Source organism: Choristoneura fumiferana, chromosome 24, assembly GCF_025370935.1.
Source record: "Choristoneura fumiferana chromosome 24, NRCan_CFum_1, whole genome shotgun sequence".
Lineage (NCBI taxonomy): Eukaryota > Metazoa > Arthropoda > Insecta > Lepidoptera > Tortricidae > Choristoneura > Choristoneura fumiferana.
Genome location: NC_133495.1, coordinates 10,788,527 through 10,808,527, shown reverse-complemented (window position 1 = coordinate 10,808,527; position 20,001 = coordinate 10,788,527). Strand labels below are relative to the sequence as shown.

The following is a 20,001-nucleotide window of genomic DNA, read 5'->3' as shown; positions in this document are numbered from 1 at the left end:
AACCGGGCCATGAAACAAACAAACACAAAGGTTCAGTCAGTATATGAATAAAACTTTCGTATCTTTTTTTTGTTTAAGTAAATCCACAGATGGTCAGCACAGCAGGTGCAATAGCTATGTACTTTTCTGTAGATTATTTTGTAAAGTTAGGTTAAAGTTTAAATATAATCAATCAGTTAATTATGGCGTTGACGGAGAATGGAGACAATTATATTGGCACTAAGTAGGTACTGCACACAATATCGTTTTCACACGAAAGAGTGAGTTGAAAGTGTCAGTTTATACCTATTCGGTGTTATAGTTCGGGCTTGTACTTATAGTAAAACATTTTGAAGTGAATTTGTGATTACCTAGGCACAGTGTAAGAAACGTACAGTGGTTAATTTTATTTGTCTGAGCGCGAAATGCCGACAATCGGCTAGACACTAGAAAATGTATCAGAGTTGTCACAAAAAAGTAATATGCAAGTACCGTTCCTATAATAAGGTAGGTATGTATAAATTAATGTGGTATAATTATGTAGCTGCATTCATTACTGCCTATAGTCCATTCAGGATAACATTGGACTCTAGAAGGTCACAGAAGAAGGGGTTCTAACATTTTTTGTGAAGTCGTAATTAATGATGATGATGATGATGAATAAAAGAAGTAATAAAATGAAGTCGTAATTTTGTTTAGTTTGTAAAGTAGATATATTATTACTTAATATCGATGCCTTAGTCACACTTATACCGAGTCGCGATCGTCGGAATTAAAAAGCGAATTGCCGCGCGGCGGTGGCTTTCTGTTTCTTTTGATAATGCCGCCACAGATCCGCCTAGCAAGCAATCGCTCACAGTCTGCCTGCGCCGCGCCCCGCCCCGCACCGCATTTATAATAAATTGGCCTCTCCTATATCGGAACAAATTATTAAATTATATTCACGAAAAATTGCGACGCGACACTTCGCAGCCAGTACCATCGCGCACTGAACGTCGGAGTGCACGGGGCGCCCGCAGGGCCACGCCACGCCGCTCTCCCTCGCACCGCACCTCATCGTTGCTCTGTCTAGACGGCCGAGTTTAGTGACTAAGTTCTTAGACTTTGACCTAGGTACATACAATAGCAATTGTATCTATACAATACTTTTGTCCTGCTTTTGTTCCCGAAATCGCCAACCAGTTACTTACGAAAAAGTTTAGAAGTACATTTCATGTATATATGTAGAATTTTTCACCTTATTTATTGTTGAGTAGGTTTAAAATGGCCTAAGAGAAAAATAGCGTATTCAACCTTTCTGTTCAGTATGTCAAGACCTGAGTGTCGGGTCGGGTGGTTGTAAAATGATTTTTTTAAAACAGGTTGTGAAATGTTTTTTTTAAAACAGGTAAGTATTTAAAACGTTGCTGTATGATTGCGGTTGTAAGTTTCAAAATATTAAACAAGCTGTTACAACAATATTACACAAGTAACTTATAGGTACATTAATCACGCTACTTTTCTGTAGCAATGCAAAGTCATGCATGTCTGAAAACATAAAAAATCAAGCTGCGGTAGCTTACGTGGAAGTTTTTTTGACAACGTACATTAAACGCCAGAATTTAACGTTGCAGGAACATCATCGTTATAATGTTTTTAAATGTTTCAATTTAAAGCTTAGGGCAACTTAACATGAACAATATAACAAAACTAACTTTGCAGCAAAGTTGCATATGTAAATTTCACTAACCATTTGGCGGTAGGTTACTGTAACTTTTAAATATAACATTATATTTCAAAGGTTGCTGCATGATTGCAGTTGGAACTTTCAAAATATTTAACATGCAAAGTTACAATAATATTGCGCAAGTAACTTATAGGTACATTTGTCACGTTACTTTGCAAAAACATTGCTCAAGTAATGTTCGAAAACGTTACAATTTTAAGTTGTGGTAGCTTACGTGGAAGTTTTTTTGGCACCGTACATTAAACGCCAGAATTTAACGTTGCAGGAACATCATCGTTGTAACGTTTTAAAATGTTGCAATTTAAAGCTTAGGGCAACTTAACATGAATAATGTAACAAAACCAACTTTGCAGCAAAGTTGCATATGTAAATTTCACTAACTATTTGGCGGTAGGTTACTGTAACTTTATAATATAACATTATATTTCAAAGGTTGCTGCATGATTGCGGTTGGAACTTTCAAAATATTTATCATGCAAAGTTACAATAATATTGCGCAAGTAACTTATAGGTACATTTGTCACGTTACTTTGCAAAAACATTGCTCAAGTAATGTTCGAAAACGTTACAATTTTAAGTCGTGGTAGCTTACGTGGAAGTTTTTTTGGCACCGTACATTAAACGCCAGAATTTAACGTTGCAGGAACATCATCGTTGTAACGTTTTAAAATGTTGCAATTTAAAGCTTAGGGCAACTTAACATGAATAATGTAACAAAACCAACTTTGCAGCAAAGTTGCATATGTAAATTTCACTAACTATTTGGCGGTAGGTTACTGTAACTTATAATATAACATTATATTTCAAAGGTTGCTGCATGATTGCGGTTGGAACTTTCAAAATATTTAACATGCAAAGTTACAACAATATTGCGCATGTAACTTTATAGGTACATTTGTCACGCTACTTTGCAAAAACATTGCTCAAGTAATGTTCAAAAACGTTACAATTTTAAGTTGTGGTAGCTTACTTGGAAGTTTCCTTGGCAACGTTGATTTAACGACAGAATTGTAAGCTGCAGAACTTTACCGTTGTAACGTTTAAAATGTTTCATTTTAAAGCTTTAGACAACTTAACAGAATAATGTAGTAAAACTAACCTTGTAGCAAAGTTGCACATATATATTAAGGTAACTATGATGTGAAACGTTACAAAAACGTTTCTATTATAACGTTACGCTTGAAACATTGCAGTAAGATTGCGTTTGCAACTTTCAAATTGTTAAGCATGCAAAGTTACAATAACGTTATAAAATAACTTACAGTAAGTTTGATATGGCACTTTTAGGCAACATTTATTTTGTAACGTTTTATTTGCAAGGTTGCTGCAAGATGCGGCAACATTGCATATGTGGCATTCAAACTCCTTGATAATGTATGTTTGGGCAACTTTCTGGCAAGGTTGTTTTGGCAACGTTGATATTGTGAGCTAGATCAACATTGCAGCGATGTTTCGGTAAGGTTTTGTGCTTAGTGGGGTCTGTCTGTCTGTCTGTCTGTCTGTCTGTCCGTCCGAACGGTTCGCGTTCGCGGCTTTGCTCGGGAACTATCAATGCTAGAAAGCTGTAATATTGCAAGAACATATATATGTAAACTATGCCGACAAAATGGTACAATAAAAAAAAAAACAAAAAAAAATTTTTGGGTTCCTCCCATAGACGTAAAGTGGGGGTGTTTTTTTTAGATAGGTCTTGTAAAACCGTTGGGGTTGCTAAAACGATTTTTCGATTCTGTGTCTGTGATTTGTTTGCAAAATATTCAACTTTAAAGGGCAAAATTTCATTAAAATCGAGCGACCCCCCTCTAAAATCTAAGCCGTGGGTGGAAAAATTTGAAAAAATTCAGGATGGTAGTAAATATATAAATTTACAAGGAAAATATATAGCGGCTAAGATTGCTTGAGAATTATTAGTAGTTTAAGAGTAAATAGCAGCCTAAGGTATAAAATATACCTAAACTTGGAAGATTCAGTACGCAATACCAAATCCTTAGAAAAATATTATTTGACTTTTTCGTAATGGCTACGGAACCCTATCCTGGACATGTACGACACGCTCTTGGCCGGTTTTTTTTTAATATAGGTCAATGCAGACAGAGGGGAGAAAAATTACATGAGGTATTTCGGTATTTATGCGGTGGAGTTTTTAGCTTACATGACGTTTCTAAACTCTCACTCTATTACCTACTTGTGTTGCCCAGGCCTCAAGTGGTCAGAAGGTCTGGCTACTGTGCCCGCTAACGCCGTCCAGCAGGGAATTGGGGTCAGCGATCAATTGCGATAAGGCAAGCTCGCCTACTATGTTCGCGATTATATGTAAATAAATCCATCACTCGCTCAGCTTGGTCGTAGATTACAAAAAAAAAGCTGGCTGACTTCATCTAACAAATCATTTTAACATGTTTTTTCGTGGACGTGGTACTGGAGTGCTTAGTATTATTACATTTTACTGAAGCACCTGCGTACGATGATATTTCAAGATAATCGGACCATGATGATGATGGTGACCCGTTGTGGTGACCGAGCTTTACTTATATTGCAGGTTTCCGGAAATCATTGCCTGCATGGTCCCTTATCCCTTAAAGTTCAAATTTATATAATATTATGTAGATCATCATCATCATCATCCCAGCCTATATACGTCCCACTGCTGGGCAAAGCCTTTCTCTCAGAACAAGAGGGCTTGGGCCATAGTGAAGCCGAAGCCGTGAAGCCGTGGTGGTCTAGTGGTTTGACCTATCGCCTCTCAAGCAGAGGGTCGTGGGTTCAAACCCCGGCTTGCACCTCTGAGTTTTTCGAAATTCATGTGCGGAATTACATTTGAAATTTACCACGAGCTATGCGGTGAAGGAAAACATCGTGAGGAAACCTGCACAAACCTGCGAAGCAATTCAATGGTGCGTGTGAAGTTCCCAATCCGCACTGGGCCCGCGTGGGATTATGTAGATATAATTAAATATTATACAATCAATTTAAAACCCGCCCTTGGCCGTTTTTTTTTTGTTTTAAATGTGACGATTATTGTCGATTGGTCACATTGTAAATTTTAGGACAAAACTTGTAAATACTTAATAGACATGTAGGTACAGCATAATAGACCTTTGTATTCTATTAAAATTTAAATATGCTTACCGCATTTCAGCTCCATCGTCACGTTCTGGATGCACTTTCTAATAGGTACTCAGGTCAAATCTTTCTTCAGTACAACATGACTTAGTCATAACCTATCCGAGTTGGAACTGAACACGAAATAATATTTAAAGGTCACTCAACATTGAAATATTATTGTCACGCATGGAATATTTGATGTTTATCGGCAATAATGACAAATGAACGAGACGTGTGGATGCCTCCCTGATGTCAAGTGAAATAATTGGTAAATAAACGCTGACAGACATGTGGTGTGGTGAGGGTGGATGGAGTGTCGTCATGGTAACACCGAACGACGCCTCCGGTTGCTACAATAACTTTACACCGCTCATGGTGCCATACATTGCAATGCTTTAGCTATAGGGTGCAGGAAAACTCAGTTCTCTTCTAATAAATAAGTACCGATTTCAACACGAAAAGCTTCATTGAATCTACGGCTAAAAATACCTAAGCTTAATGAGGGCTATCGTTTTTTGTCTCACTAGATGGCGCACTGTTGCGTGAGAAGTCTGTTATTACGGGCGTGAAAACAAAGTTTACATTAAAATCATATTTAATACACCTTAAAACCGTACCTTAAAAGTATCGAGCATGCCACAGTGTTGCATAATCTCCGTTTTGTTCGGAAAAAAGGAGGACAAAGGTTTCCGAAATACAAAACTGTCTCAAAACACAGACATTCATTGCCCCGGAACGCATATTTGCATAATTAATTTCAGATATTGCAAATATTCACAAAACTATTAATTTAGATTCAAAATATCAACAAAACTCCTATTCTTCATTTTAAATCCCGCAATACTAAACTATGAGATTTGACATTTCGGAGACCTCACGCTACACTAGCGCCTCTAGTGGCGAATTCATACGCGATAGCCCTCATTGTACCTACTACGCTTCACGTCATTTTATAGCTGGCAAGTGTCGGTTGTGCACGTTAAAATGATCATTTTAAATGAAACCAGATGAACTATTTGGCTATTCTGTATTTGATTTAAGTTCCATTAGGCAGTAGGTATATAAATGAAACGTTTGAATGACTTAATTAAGACCTAAGACACTGGCGATGTATGTCCCTCTTGCATCCAGGTGGGCAGGTTATAGTCGGTGCATTCGTAGTTGGTGCGAAAATTTTCGGCTCAAAGTTTAATTTGACACAGTCAACTTGTAAAGTAGTTGCGTTGACCCCCAGTGCTACTGAATTAGGGTACGAGTGCGCACACGGTACCGTCGAGCCGAGTTGCACACACTTGTCTTTGAATACGACAAAGGAATCAAGTCGACAAGGGTTCTTCTCGCAGACTGGTATAAATGAATTCGGCGGCAGTACGAGGTAGTGCTCCTCTTCGCAAGGCCCTTTGCGGTAGGCTGGCCAGCATTTGTCAGTTGCAGGTTGGTAAATATGCGCTGGAAGATAGAGAAAGAATAAGCTACAATTTTAAACATTTACATTTCAATTAGTATCTAAATTGAATATTTATTTAAACAATGAATTTTTACATAAAAATAAAAATAAAAAAACACATAAAATTAACTAAAACGGGCTTCCTATTCCAAAGGCAGCGCAGCGCGGCGCGGGGCATTGTACCCAAGACGCTGGCGGCGTTGCCTCGTTGGCCTCGTTGCACTGCAAGGTTCAGTCTTTGGGCGAAGAAAAATCCTGCTCTTTGGTCGCCAGATACGCCGATTAGTTTGTCCGACACTTCTTTCATATTTTTTTTTGTGTCGGACGACCAATCTATATTAAACACATACGAAGGTTCTTAAATTAAGATAATGGAAACTGGTGCGTGTATTTAACTTCACTTTTCATTTATCCATTCATTCCAACTATGTAGATCGAAAAAAATTATCGAATGATGAACAGAATTGTAGCTTTATGTGCTTATCTTTACTTCCTTTGCTAATATTATAAATGTGAAAGGCACTCTTGTCTGTCTGTCTGTTACCTCCTCAGTTTATGAGCTAGTTTAAATACCTACTTATAAGAAATTTGGTATGGAGAAACTCGAATAATTTGAGACCCCGAGAAGGGAGGTAGGAACTTTTTTTCTTGGAAAATTTGAATAGTTTCCGCGAGATAACGATACAAATTCTTAACGGGCAGAATCGCGGGCAAAAGTTAGTCTTGAATGTGTAAAATTTACTGTAGTGCAAACTATTACCACACCACAATGCAAATGTACAATGTACCTACATATGCGACGACTCTAACTGTATATCAGTCTAGCAACTATTGCGGGATTTTTTCATATAATATTACATACATTCTTCAAATGGAAATTAAGTCGATTACTTAATTATTGCATTGTTTACCCGGCCTGCAGTCGCAAATCCAGTCGTCCTTCTGATCGCCAGGGTAGTACAACTCGTTCTCGGGGCACATAGACGGCAAAAATACTGGCTGTCGAGTCTGGGGATTACACGAAACAAAAAATTAGAGAAGGATATTGTTTAACTTAAAATATATAATTACGAGTAGCATAGCTTAGCTATCCAACGAGGGCCTTTTGTCTTTTGGGCACGTGGCAGGAGGCCATTACTAGATTTAATTTAGATTGATCAGTCGACATGAAGTCCTTCATAAAGGCCCTTTCTTCAGGGTTGGTCGACACTTCTGGGGACCCAAGAGCTGGCGCGTATTTATCCCAGCGAATCGCACTTGCGATCCAGAGGGTTAATGCGGCCAGCATCATAGGCGGATCTTTTAGACGGTGTGTTCTTTATTTAATTTTTATTTTTATAGTAACACACGTAAGTATATAATATTTAGTTGAAGTTAAAAAAAAACTTTATATCGAAAGCTTTATTCATTTCGATACACTATCACCAATATTATACTAAACATTATACTGTTAAAACAAACATTGATATCATAATAGAGATAACTCATCATTGTTAAATTGTGTAAGTATTTCATCATTGTTAAATTTGTAAGTATTGCAATGGGGTAGTGGAATATAATTTTAATATAGGTATGAAAGCCACGCTCTACTTAATAAGTATGTGTATAAATATAAATAGAGAAGTGCACTAGGTATGCAAAACAGTTATAATGCATATTGTTGAGTGGGTAAATGTTCTCTTTTTACCCGACTGCCCGTAGAAGGGTTATGTTTTTCGAGCGTATTATGAGACTTATGGACAGCCACGGTTTTGAATGGGTCCCGACTGTTGAAGTTCAAGTTTTTTAAATAACAAGTTCTAGACCACTAGACTTGTTCTTGTCTTTTTAGTTTTTTAACGCAGTTGAGTTTTTAATTTAATTGTAGTGTGTTTGGAACTTTTCATCACACTTGCTCGTAAACAGTGTCGAAACATGCAGGCTACCTTGGTTGCAACCCCCCAAATAGCACCCTCGACGTTAATGTGCTTGTCATGAAACCCGTGGTCGGTAAATGAGTCATTGCGCGTACAAATTTTCTTTTCATGAAGCCCAAGGTCGTAAATGAGTCAGTGCCCGTACTGAAGCTGCTGCTGCGCGCACTGCTGCAGGATCACATGCACACGCACGTTGCGGCGCATGCTGCGGGAGGGGGAGGGGGAGAACGGCACTACCAAGAGTTCAGCCTAAGGTATCGCCAATATTTGGAAGAATTATATTTTTTCTTTTAGAAATATAAAATTTTACTCGAAAATGTGATGAAAAACATTGTTTGTCGCACGGGCGGTACTAGAATTACGAACATCGACTCGACTTCGGGCTTCTAATAGACTCTCGTTCGTAATTCCTTATTTACCGCCCTTAAGACACAATGTACTATTTCAAATCATAAACTGCTATCACAATTAGCTCACAACGGTTTTAACCAATAAGTGGTTTCACACACTTTTAATTAACTTAGTTCAGTCGTAGCCATGGATATTACCAACTAAAGTTTTTTTTCTAAATTATTACATCCATACTATAATATCATAAATGCGAAAGTGTGTGTGGGTCTGTGTGTTGTGTGTTTTGTATGTTTGTCCGTCTTTCACGTCGAAACGGATCGACGGATCTTAGATTATATTTACACTAAAAACCGTGAAAAAAAAATTATAACAAAAAATTGAACCAACTACAAATAACCATAAAGTACCATGTGACCATTTAGTAGCAGTCGTGGCAGTGGTACAAATAAAAAAAAATTAGAAAAAATTAAACCGACTACAAAGAACCATGAAAATATTTTTGTACCAGTCTGAAGTCGGTCGGTGCCTCAGCACGAACCAGCAGTGCTGAGGCACCGATATAAAGTGCATAGGTGAGGTAGATGACTATAGGTCCACTCCTGCTGGCTCGTGATGAGGCACCGACCGACTTCAGACTGGTAGAAAATGGACCCTCCCGAACCCGTCACCATCGTCCACGATTGTAGATCATTGCCGGTTATAAAATACGGTAAGTATTTATCGAGGCTAGGAAACAAAACATGAAATGACTAATTCACATCTATTATGTTTGTCGGTACAATTAAGACAACAGTTATTTATTCTCCAATATTTCTGGTCAAATTAAAGCAGCCAAGCTGGACTTAAGGACAAATTTCAAAACAATCCAACCACTTGATTAAGAAGGCACATAGGTTCTGACACAGACAGATAAACTAAATACAAGCTTGTAAAAAAAATATAAAAACGTGTAACTACCAAACAGGCAAAAAAAGTAGCTTACCTTATTATTTTCCTCCATTTCTGGAAATCCAATAACATCTTGTGTGACCTTTTGGCTACATGTTAATCTTACAGTCAACAGCGATAAAAAACACGTCAAAACAATAGTAAGCGATGTCATGGTTGGCTTATTAAATAAAATGATTAATTATTACTTGCGCCCGACCGTCTTAATGGGGAAAAATTAAGCTAATGACTAAATCTACAAATGGCACATTAATATAACATACGTCAGTGTAAACAACTTTTAAGTTTAGGTACTAGCTATATTTAAAAGAGGTAAGACGATGTGAGCGTCACGGCGCAAAGAGGCGACTGACTGATGCTGCATGCTCGGGGACCGCAGATAAAATGACCCGCGTCATCGAATTAAAATAAAACAAGTTCTTTCATTAACGGAGCCCCGCACGCCGCTGTAACCGTTTTTATTGAATGCGAAATATCCCAGAGTTCGTTTTTAGAGATGCTTACGTCTTCGGTAATTACCCAGATCCTGAAGTTCCTGTGCAAAACCCCGATAAAGAAATGTAAGCACATAAGTGACTATAGTCTGTTCAATATAGGAATGGACAGAAGGAAAATAGGTTATTTATAATGCACGCTTTAGGAGGTCATTCAATAAATTGCATTTTTAGGGTTCCGTACTCAAAGGGTGCCAACGGGACCCTATTACTGAGACTCCGCTGTCTGTCTGTCTGTCTATCTGTCCGTCTGTCACAGGGCTCTATCTCTGAAGCCGTAAAAGTTAGACACTTGAAATTTTCACAGATTATGTATTACTATGGCCGCTATAACAACAAATAATTTTTGTAATTTTTTATTTTTTATTTTATTTCTGTTAATTTTGCTGTATATGTGTGTCTTCTGTGTAAGTGAATAAATGTCTTCTTTCTTTCTTTCTTTCTTTCTTTCTAAATACTAAAAATAAAGTAAAGTTACAAATTAAAGGGGATCGTCATACAAGAAACGTGTTTTTTCAGCGTTTTTTGGTTGCTAGACGTTATTAGCCGTATTTCGGTTGAATATTTACCTTTTAAGTTTGCGATTTTGATGATGTTTTATAAAAGCTTCGATAATATAATATTATTTTTATTCCTTTTTGAGCAAAATTAATACAGCAATTTATGAACCACAAACCTCAATGAAGCCAACTTTGATAAATCGCACTCCAAATTCACACCGTATAATCACTACGTTTACTTATTGTTTTTTACACTAAAAAAATCATACTAAGTATTTAACACCATTTACAAGGTTTATAATACAGTTTCAAATTTATTATTCACACTAGTCGAGCTTATTATTTAATTACACAACATACGAAGTCCGTCGAATTTCCCGCGAATAAACAGAGTTGACAGTTTATTTTTTTCATTCGCGCGCGGCGCTTTTAGGGCAATGGATTCAGAAGCAAACAGCCAGAACCAAAGAGGATGAGAATTCAAATTTTTTTTATTCGAAATACTTGCACAAGTACTTACGGCGATATTTTTAGAAGCTTTTCTTTAGCTTGCCCTGTTTGTTTATTTATTTATTTATTGTTTGTTTGGGTCAAATCTTAGAAGCTAAATTTAACCCACTTCCAGTGGTCCGATCGACTTGAAATTTGGCATACTTACTTATGTAAATTTGGTGACAATACAATAATCTGGTAGTGACATCTTGGTGGTCCTGCCAGGATCGTCTCTGCAGGAGGGAACTCCTCGATAGTTAATAGTACTGACTTGAAATTTGGTACAGATATGTAGTTTAGACGACAATGCAAGTACAGTCAACTAAAAGTACATTCAGCAAAAAAACTTTAACAAAAACTTATTACAAGCATTATAATTATTTGCAGTTTTTTTTTTTTTTGCAGTGTAGGTAATGTAAACTATGTTTGCTCGGGTGGAATCTTTCAACTCAAATTTGAAGTGGATATCTTCAATCGATTGAGCTGAAATTTTAAACGCATGTTGAATCCGATGACAATGCAATATTATTATAACATGGAGTTGATCTGATGATAAAGCTAGCGGGTGACCATTGGAACACTATGACAAACGACACGACCGCATCGAGTTTGGACTCGTTTGTCGTCTTGACGAGTACTTTGGTAACCAGGGGCATAAAGTACAGTCAGCAAAAAAAAACTTAAATTAGAAGAAGTTTAAGAAAAACTTATACTGAACTGTTTACGGAACCCTTCATGTACGAGTCCGACTCGCACTTGACCATTTTTTTTTAAAGTATAAGTACGGTCTAAACCTAATTCTAATTAAAATATCGAAGACGTCAATATTGGTTTCAATTATTCATTAACTAACTGTTGCCGCGACTCCGTTCACGTAGAATCCGTTTATTGCTATCCCACGGGAACTATGCAATTTTCAAGGATGAAAACTAGGATTATATGTCCTTCCCCGGGACTTGTACTATCTGTATACCGAATATCACTAAATCGGTTCAGCGGTTAAGACTTGACGTGGTAGGTAACAAACAAACATACATACTTACCTATATCTTTCACAATTATAATGAATATTAGTGAGATTAACTTTGCTATTTTTCATATAATAATTTAAATACAAAAGAAAACTTTCCTATTTTGTTAAAAACAGAACGTCTTCCTGTAAAATACCTAAAGAGGCAGAGGTAAAGAACATTCTGCAAGAAACGGAACGTTTGTAATATTGCTGACTCATGAAATATTCCGTACATTATTTATAGCTTTTAATCGCCAGTTTGGGTCAAAATGTGATGACCTTTAATCACATACGAATAGTTAACTTTTCACAACTAAAGCACTGCACCAAATTTGATGAAATTTGCAATAGAAAAAAGCTTGCGCTTTATAGCAGAAACTACTAGTAGAATATTTTTAAACAGGGAATGAGAGCGGATGAGTCCACGAAACGCAGTTATTAAATTATGTATAAATATAAATCGAATTAATATTATGTAGAAAATTACGTATTAATATTGTGTTATTTTGTAAGTACATTACGTATTAATCTACTAAACAAAACTATGACTTCATCTTATTACTACTTCATTTATTCATCATCCTCATCATCATTATTACGACTTCACAAAAAATGTTTAGAACCTCTTCTTCTGTGACCTTCTAGAGTCCAATGTTATCCTGAATGGACTATAGTTGTATCTTATCTTTTTTGTACCGATCGATGTAGCAACATTGCCGAGCATTGAAAATCATATTTTTTACCCGACTGCCCGAAGGAGGGTTATGTTTTTTTATACAACGCATGATAGATTTGCACGGAGAGAAAATCCATACTAATATTATAAATGCGAAAATGTGTGTGTGTGTGTGTGTGTATGTTTGTCCGTCTTTCACGTCGAAACGGAGACACGGATCGACGTGATTTTTGGTATAGAGATAGTTTATGGGCCAGAGAGTGACATAGGCTACTTTTTATCCTGGAAAAATGCATAGTTCCCGAGGGAATAGCGCGCGATAACCGAAACCCACGCGGGCGGAGCCGCGGACAAAAGCTAGTAATTATATACCTAATTAAGGTAATAGGGTAGTTCCTGGGTAAAAAAAATATTTTTTTTTAGGAAACTAACTCTCTAGGATTCTCTTAATAACTTCGGCAATTAGGTACTATAATAATATATTATATTTTAGTTCCCATCGAAAAAAAGTAGGTAGGTGTACTAAGGTTCAGCTCACACTACAACTTTAACCACACCGTATACTAACTAAAAGATCACGTTTATTTATTTATTTATTTACGTTCAATGTTTATTCAATATCGTAATTTATTTCGATTACTTATTGCCCAATAGGAGTAAGTACATTGTATACTGCACCTTAGCCATAATAAACGCGTAGAACTCAAAGCACATCCAATGACAAGTACCTACTAGTCTACACCTTAATGTCTACTCTATTTTCGGAAAGTGTCAGTGTATAAATATATAATGTATTTATGAATATTTATGTATTTATAAATTATGATATCTAATTATAATACCGTTAAACGAGCAATTCTTGCAATTATATATGTATATAAGTAAGTATTTCGGGGATCTCGGAAACGGCTCCAACGATTTCGGTGAAATTTGGTATGTATAGGGGGTTTTCGGGGATGACAAATCGATCTAGCTTGGTCTTAATATTTGTGGGAAAACGCTTATTATCGATATTTAGCCCGAGCAAAAGCTCGGTCGCCCAGGTAGGTACTATATTTATAAATTGAGGCCAATAGCGTATAAGTATGTACTTAACAATATTATGATCGAGGTTGCTTACTTAGCTCTACTACAAATATTGTACTGTACAAGTACTTTATTGCAATAAGTAGACATTTTTGGATACCTATGTTGTGTAATTAGTTTAAAAAAAAGAATGATATATATCAACTAATGGAAATAAGGAAATATTTACATTTTAATGCACGTGAGTGACTGCGGGTTAAAGGGCAGCACACAAGAAAGCGCGCGCGGTCGGGTCGGGTCGTGTCCGCCGCGTGAGCCGCGCGGTTCGTTGTATTCACACAGAGAGCGGGTCAGACCGCAGCGGCTATCAATGTTGCTAGTTAGTGACTTACAGCCTTATTCATAAAAAGTTAGAGCCTCTTGAAGGCTCCTTGAAGCCCGATGCTAAAAAACATGATTCATAAACGTCTGTTAGCGCTAATCAGTCGATCAAAGGCTCTGCTAAAGTTAGAGGACCGTAGACCCTCCTTTATCTCTCTGCTAAGTGACAAATGGCCGCCACAAGTTTGAACAGCTGACTTTGACTAGAGCAAAAACCATAGGACCGAAGATATTTATAGTGAAGGCAGGGCTACGCAGATTAAAAAAAAATAGGAAAATTTATTTCAGGAATTTGTATTTAAAAATCCTCTAAATTAGCAACAATAAATTAACAATAAATATGAAATAAAAATAAGGATGATTAACATAATTATGGCTTTTTGCACAACATAAACATGCGGATCGGAAATGGCGGGAAAACAAACATCTCGCTTTTTTATTTTTTTTCCTGGTAATTTGCTGTCACTGCTGTCAATTTTTTTTTTAATTATCGATTAGGCCATTTTTTGTCTTTGATTTGTCAAGGTGGCCAAATAAGCGTCTAATCTGTCTATCAGCAGCTCAACAACTAGCAGACTGCTAGCAAGTGTTTATGATCATACTTCTTGACAACGTCTATTAAGCTAATCAGTCTGCTAAGTAACAGACGATCAAACCTCAATTAAGGATTTTTTATGAAATAAGGCTGTTAGTCCTAGACATGTGCGCCGCGCCGCCGCCGACGATTTTTCCACGCCGCCGCCGCCGATGACATTGGTCGGCGTATAATCGGCGTGGCGAATTTTTTATTAATTTTAAAGAAGTACCAAGTTTTTTATTAATTATTTGGCATATTTGACTATTATTATGTATTAAATTACATTATAACAGTTTAATTCTACGTGCCAACGGTTATAGTTATAACCAGAGGTCCATAGGCTGAGAGGTTGGTTCCTCATCGCGCTTACGCTCCGCGCTTTTTTTGATCGCCATCACCTCCTCACGCTCCGGTCATGGATTTAATGACAGCTGACAGCGAAACGTCGTTCCCTATCACTACCATGAGGCTTGCTCGTTGTTCATCAAAGGGGAGACACACTTGCAGCGTGCGCTGCGCCGTATCTTCCGCCCCGCCGCATTAGTGACACATTGATGTTGCATTCCTCCTAGCGATTTTGCACAGGTAGATACTTGCCGAAGCAGCCATGCCCCAACAGTACCTGCGCTAGGTGGAAGGAAGCAACACCCCATGTCGTACCATCCTTGCAGGATGGGCCGTACTCCCGATGCGGTCCAGTGGCTAGCGCATTGCACGGCCGTTCCCCTCTGGCGCGCGCCTCGGCTACCCGCCGGTAGACATTGGCCAGCACCTCGGCGCCCAACTCTAACGGTGGGGTGCCCGCCAGTACGTAAGTCGCCTCGAATGAGGCGGTGCAGTACGCCCTCGTTACCCTGCGGTTGCAGATGGGTCTTATTCTGGGCGGAAAAGCGCAGATGGGCCATTACCACTATACTATGCTGGCACTTACAGGAGGTTCCCTCCAAGGCCCATAAAAACAAATGGCCTCGGATTTACGACGGACGACCTCTAGTCTCAGCCCGTATCCAGTTTACGATTTGGGCCACGCCGGTAGTGCCCAGCAAGGACACATCACGGAAGGTCCACGGGCAAGTCACGTCGACCCCCACATGTTGGCGCCACGCAGCACCTAGTCGTAACCATGTTCCACAGGACTGATCCCTGGGGCGCCGCACGACATCTCCCACTCTACCACACTCCGCTTGCGCGGGGTAGTGGATCGCCCTCTCAGAGAGATGTAAAACTAATACCCTGCACAAGTACTCCGGCACATTGTGATACCTAAAGTACCTCCTTGATGGTTTCCCAGGTCAGGGTGTTGATTGCGTTGGCTATGTTTAAAAACACTGCCAAAACCTCCCCCGCCTCATCCTTGGCTCCAAAGGTACGAGCGTTAGCACCTTTGGCTTGGCCAATGGCTACGCTGAGGGCTTTGCCGGCTGCCCTGTAGTTGGCGTATAGCTCTTCTCTGCCGCTAAGGTCTCGCGCCTCCTCCTCCTTCAGCTCCTCGTGTACTGGCGTCTCGCAGCCACGCAAGACTTGCGCAGGTACGTAACCCTACGGACCCCAGCACACGCTCCACCTCGGCACTGAATCTAACTATTGTACGTCAAATTGACCTAAATGGCATAACTTTTTTTACTCATAAAAGTTATTTTATCGACATTATCAATATTGCGGATAGGTAAGCTCTTATGATTAAACACGTTCGGTCGGCGCCGGCAACGATCCACTAAGCTCTTACGCTATGCTTAGGCATATTCCCACAGCAGTCGCTTCTATGCCAGTGACACGTATTTGTTGTTAGAAGAGGTTTTAAGCAAACACTTCTACTCTATAACAATACTGGCTGTAACCCTGTCTATTTGATTTGTTATTATCATTGTTGATTGTCAATATAAAATTTTACCTCAACATGGTAGCAGATGCGTATCGAAAAGTATTTTAAAATAAAATATTTGTGATGTTATATTTCTAATGAGCGAAACATAATTATTTATCCAAGAATAATTAATAACAATTTTCACAAGTTTTTTTTCTAACAAGGCCTGTCAAAATGTCAACTTCATCAACGAGCTGCAAATTGATATCGTTCGTTTAGAAGGAAAAGAAAATTGGTCTACATGGCGCTGCAAGGTACTGTTATTGCTAAGAGGAACGCCTGGCGGATTAGACGCTATCAACGGCAACCTAAAGCCACCTACGCACCCAGATGCAGCAGCGAACCCGCAGCCATGGTTTCTTATCAACAAGCTCTACAAGACTATAACGAAAAAGATAGCGCCGCAATGCTTATTTTAATGGCTAATATGTCAGATGTTACTCTACAAAAAGTAATGAGGCTAACAAGCGCGAAACAGATTTGGGATGAATTACACACTCTGTTCGACGGCACATCTGAGGATAAAAGCTATAACCTTTGCTACAGCTTCTTCAGTTATCGCAAAGATCCCCTACATGACATGTCCATGCACATATCCAAATTGAAAATATATGGCATGAATTAAAGGTTGAGCTACAAAAGGATGAAGCTAAGTATGATCTTCCAGAGATTTTAATCATATGCAAGATTTTAGAAACGCTACCCGATGATAGTTACTTCCCGTTCAAATCAAGTTGGATGCTCATGTCTAAAAAGGATCGCAACATTGAGAATTTGACTGCTCAAATTTGTAGTTACGAAAGATCATTGGCGAATAAAGAAGAGGAACCTGACGCTCAAGCGCTAGTAGTACAGAACTTGAGTCATAAAACAAAGAAAAAATGCGGATATTGCAAACTGTTCGGCCATAAAGTCAAGAATTGTCGTAAATGGATCTCGGATGGGAAACCTCCTAAAGAAACAAAACCATCTACATCTACAAGTCAAGCTAACATAAAAACTTAAACCTGACTCTAATGCAAGTTGAGACTAATGAAGCAGTAACCACTTTGAAGATCCTGACAACTGGTACGTTGATAATGGTGCCACAAGTCACGTCACCGGTCAATCTGACGTATTCTCCAGTTTTGAACATTTCACAAGAATCAAATGGTCACTACTGCAAACGGGTCTACAACAGAAGCTATTGGAAAAGGAACAGTTGAATTGATAGCAAACGTTCATGGTCGACAAGAACGCATCACCCTATGCGATGTATGGTATGTTCCCGCAATAAAGAGAAACTTATTTTCCGTTCTTGCCGCACAAGATAAACTTGAAAACAGTGTCTTCAAATCTGAAAGAGAATCTTGTCAACTGATAAATAATGGAAAGGTTAACTTGATTGGCACACGAGTCAAAAATGGAGGCCTCTATAAGCTGAAAGTTCAAACTTTAAAAAATCAAACTCCAGAATTGAGTACCTGTCAACAGAAACACTTTGCAACTTTATCACGAAAGATTTGCTCATCAGAGTAAAAGCATGTCAAACAAGTGATTGAAAGGAACTTGGTATCAAAGTTAAACTCGATTCTGAATTATGCACAGGATGTGTATATGGAAAAACACACCGTCATAAATTTGGAACAAGAGAAAGAGCTAAAGAACAAGGAGAGATAATACACACGGATGTGTGTGGTCCATTTTCCAAATTCATTCACGAAACTTCGCTACTTTGTACTGTTTAAAGATGACTACAGCAACTTCCGTCATGTTTACTTCATCAAGCACAAATCTGAAGTCAAAGATAAGCTCGTGCAAATGATCAAAGAAGCACAGACTGCTGGTCATACTATAAAAACAATACTCAGCGACAATGGTGGAGAATTCAAAAACGAAGCTATCGAGAAAATACTCCACTCTCATGGTATTCAGCACCGGTTTACAATGCCTACACCCCTGAGCAAAACGGATCTAGTGAAAGGGAAAATAGAACTCTCGTAGAAGCTGCTCGCACCATGATGCATGCTCACGAAGAACTCCCACTTGCCTGTTGGCCAGAGCTTGTTAACACGGCTGCATACATCCTGAACAGGACTGGGCCTACTTCTGAAAAAGGAAAGTCACCATCTGAACTTTGGTTTGGAAAGAACCCTCCATAAAACATTTAAGGGTTATTGGTACAGAATGTTATGCACATATCCCAAAACAAAAGCGAACAAAAATGTCCAAGAAGCTCAAAATGTATTTTGATTGGGTATGATGGTGATGATGGCTATCGGTTATTGGTTTTGATAAGAACAACCAACCGATATTGATCCGTTCAAGAGATGTAACGTTCAAGGAATCGTTGATTAAATCGGTAGGATTAGAATCTGATATATCTGAGAGGATGCACGAACTACGACTGAAATCGAACTTAACTTCCGAAAGAATGAACAAAATCATCCAATGTTGAAGCAAGGAGGATATAGCACAAAGCGATGGAGTATTGCCCCAAACATCGAATGATTTAAGTCAAGAAGATGAAGAAGAAGATCTCAAAGATTCGTCTCCTGAGCCAGATGAATGTCGAATAAATTATTCAGACGAAGATCATGATGACGTCCCTGATACCAGAACTCTTCGCGACAGATCCACACTCGACTTCCAAGTAGATATGACGACTTTATTGTCTCGACTATATTAAATGACGAGCATGAACCCACCACATATAAAGACGCCATGAAAAGTCAGCAGAAACTGAATGGATGAAAGCAATGAATAGCGAAATTAAATCTTTAAATGACAACAGACTTGGATCTTGTAGATCGCCCAAAAGACAGAAAACTAATTTTCTTGTAAGTGGGTTACAAAAAGAAAGTTAATGCCGATGGAAGTCTCGATAAGTACAAAGCTCGACTCGTAGCAAGAGGTTACACGCAAGAAAAAGAATTGATTATGACGAAACATTTAGTCCAGTTGCTAAAATGGCTACAATCAGATCAATCCTAAGTATTGCAGCTAACGAAGGACTATCTCTCATGCAATTCGATGTAGCCACTGCCTTCCTTAATGGCTCAATAAACGAAGACGTCTACATGAGTCAACCAGAAGGGTTCAGTGATGGCACAAACAAAGTCTGCAAATTGAAGAGGAGTCTTTATGGTCTCAAACAAGCTCCACGATGCTGGAATAAATGTATTGTTGACTATTTAAATCAATCGGATTTAAACAATGTGACACAGATCCATGTTTATTTATTCGACAAACGAATGGAATAAAATCATAATCGGACTTTACGTTGATGACGGTTAATAGCCTCAACGAATCCAAAGGAATCTGAAAAGTTTTTGCCTGAATTGAAAAGAAGGTTCAAGATAACACAAAGCAGCTTCCTACTTTCTTGGACTAGAAATCTTCAACAGTAAAGATGGTTCCATTAAAGTGTCTCAAAAACACTATACAAACAAGCTTCTAGAGAGATTTAAAATGAGTGACTGCAAGGCTATCAGTACACCAATTATAAAGAAGCACAACCAGATACGG

At 38.4% G+C, this 20,001-nt stretch overlaps 2 protein-coding genes across 4 annotated transcripts in view; both read right to left on the bottom strand.

The window, feature by feature from the left end:
- LOC141441617 (inactive dipeptidyl peptidase 10) overlaps positions 1-20,001 on the bottom strand; it is a 734,138-nt gene that overhangs the window by 397,524 nt on the left and 316,613 nt on the right. The gene's annotated exons all lie outside the window — the stretch shown is intronic.
- On the bottom strand, positions 5,824-9,806 carry LOC141441424 (uncharacterized). The gene is made up of 3 exons (XM_074106148.1): positions 9,507-9,806; positions 7,169-7,265; positions 5,824-6,259 (listed from the first exon to the last, which is right to left on the bottom strand). The coding sequence occupies exons 1-3, from the start codon at positions 9,624-9,626 to the stop codon at positions 5,898-5,900; spliced, it is 579 nt and encodes a 192-aa protein (XP_073962249.1). The 5' UTR covers positions 9,627-9,806; the 3' UTR covers positions 5,824-5,897.

What these genes read in the sequence shown, in the direction of transcription:
- LOC141441424 (XM_074106148.1), bottom strand. Translation starts at nt 9,626, where the DNA reads ATGACATCGCTTACTATTGTTTTGACGTGTTTTTTATCGCTGTTGACT. An exon ending in AAATGGAGGAAAATAATAAG is followed by an intron (nt 7,266 to 9,506) that starts GTAAGCTACTTT and finishes TGTAATCCCCAG; the next exon opens with ACTCGACAGCCAGTATTTTT. An exon ending in GATTTGCGACTGCAGGCCGG is followed by an intron (nt 6,260 to 7,168) that starts GTAAACAATGCA and finishes TCTATCTTCCAG; the next exon opens with CGCATATTTACCAACCTGCA.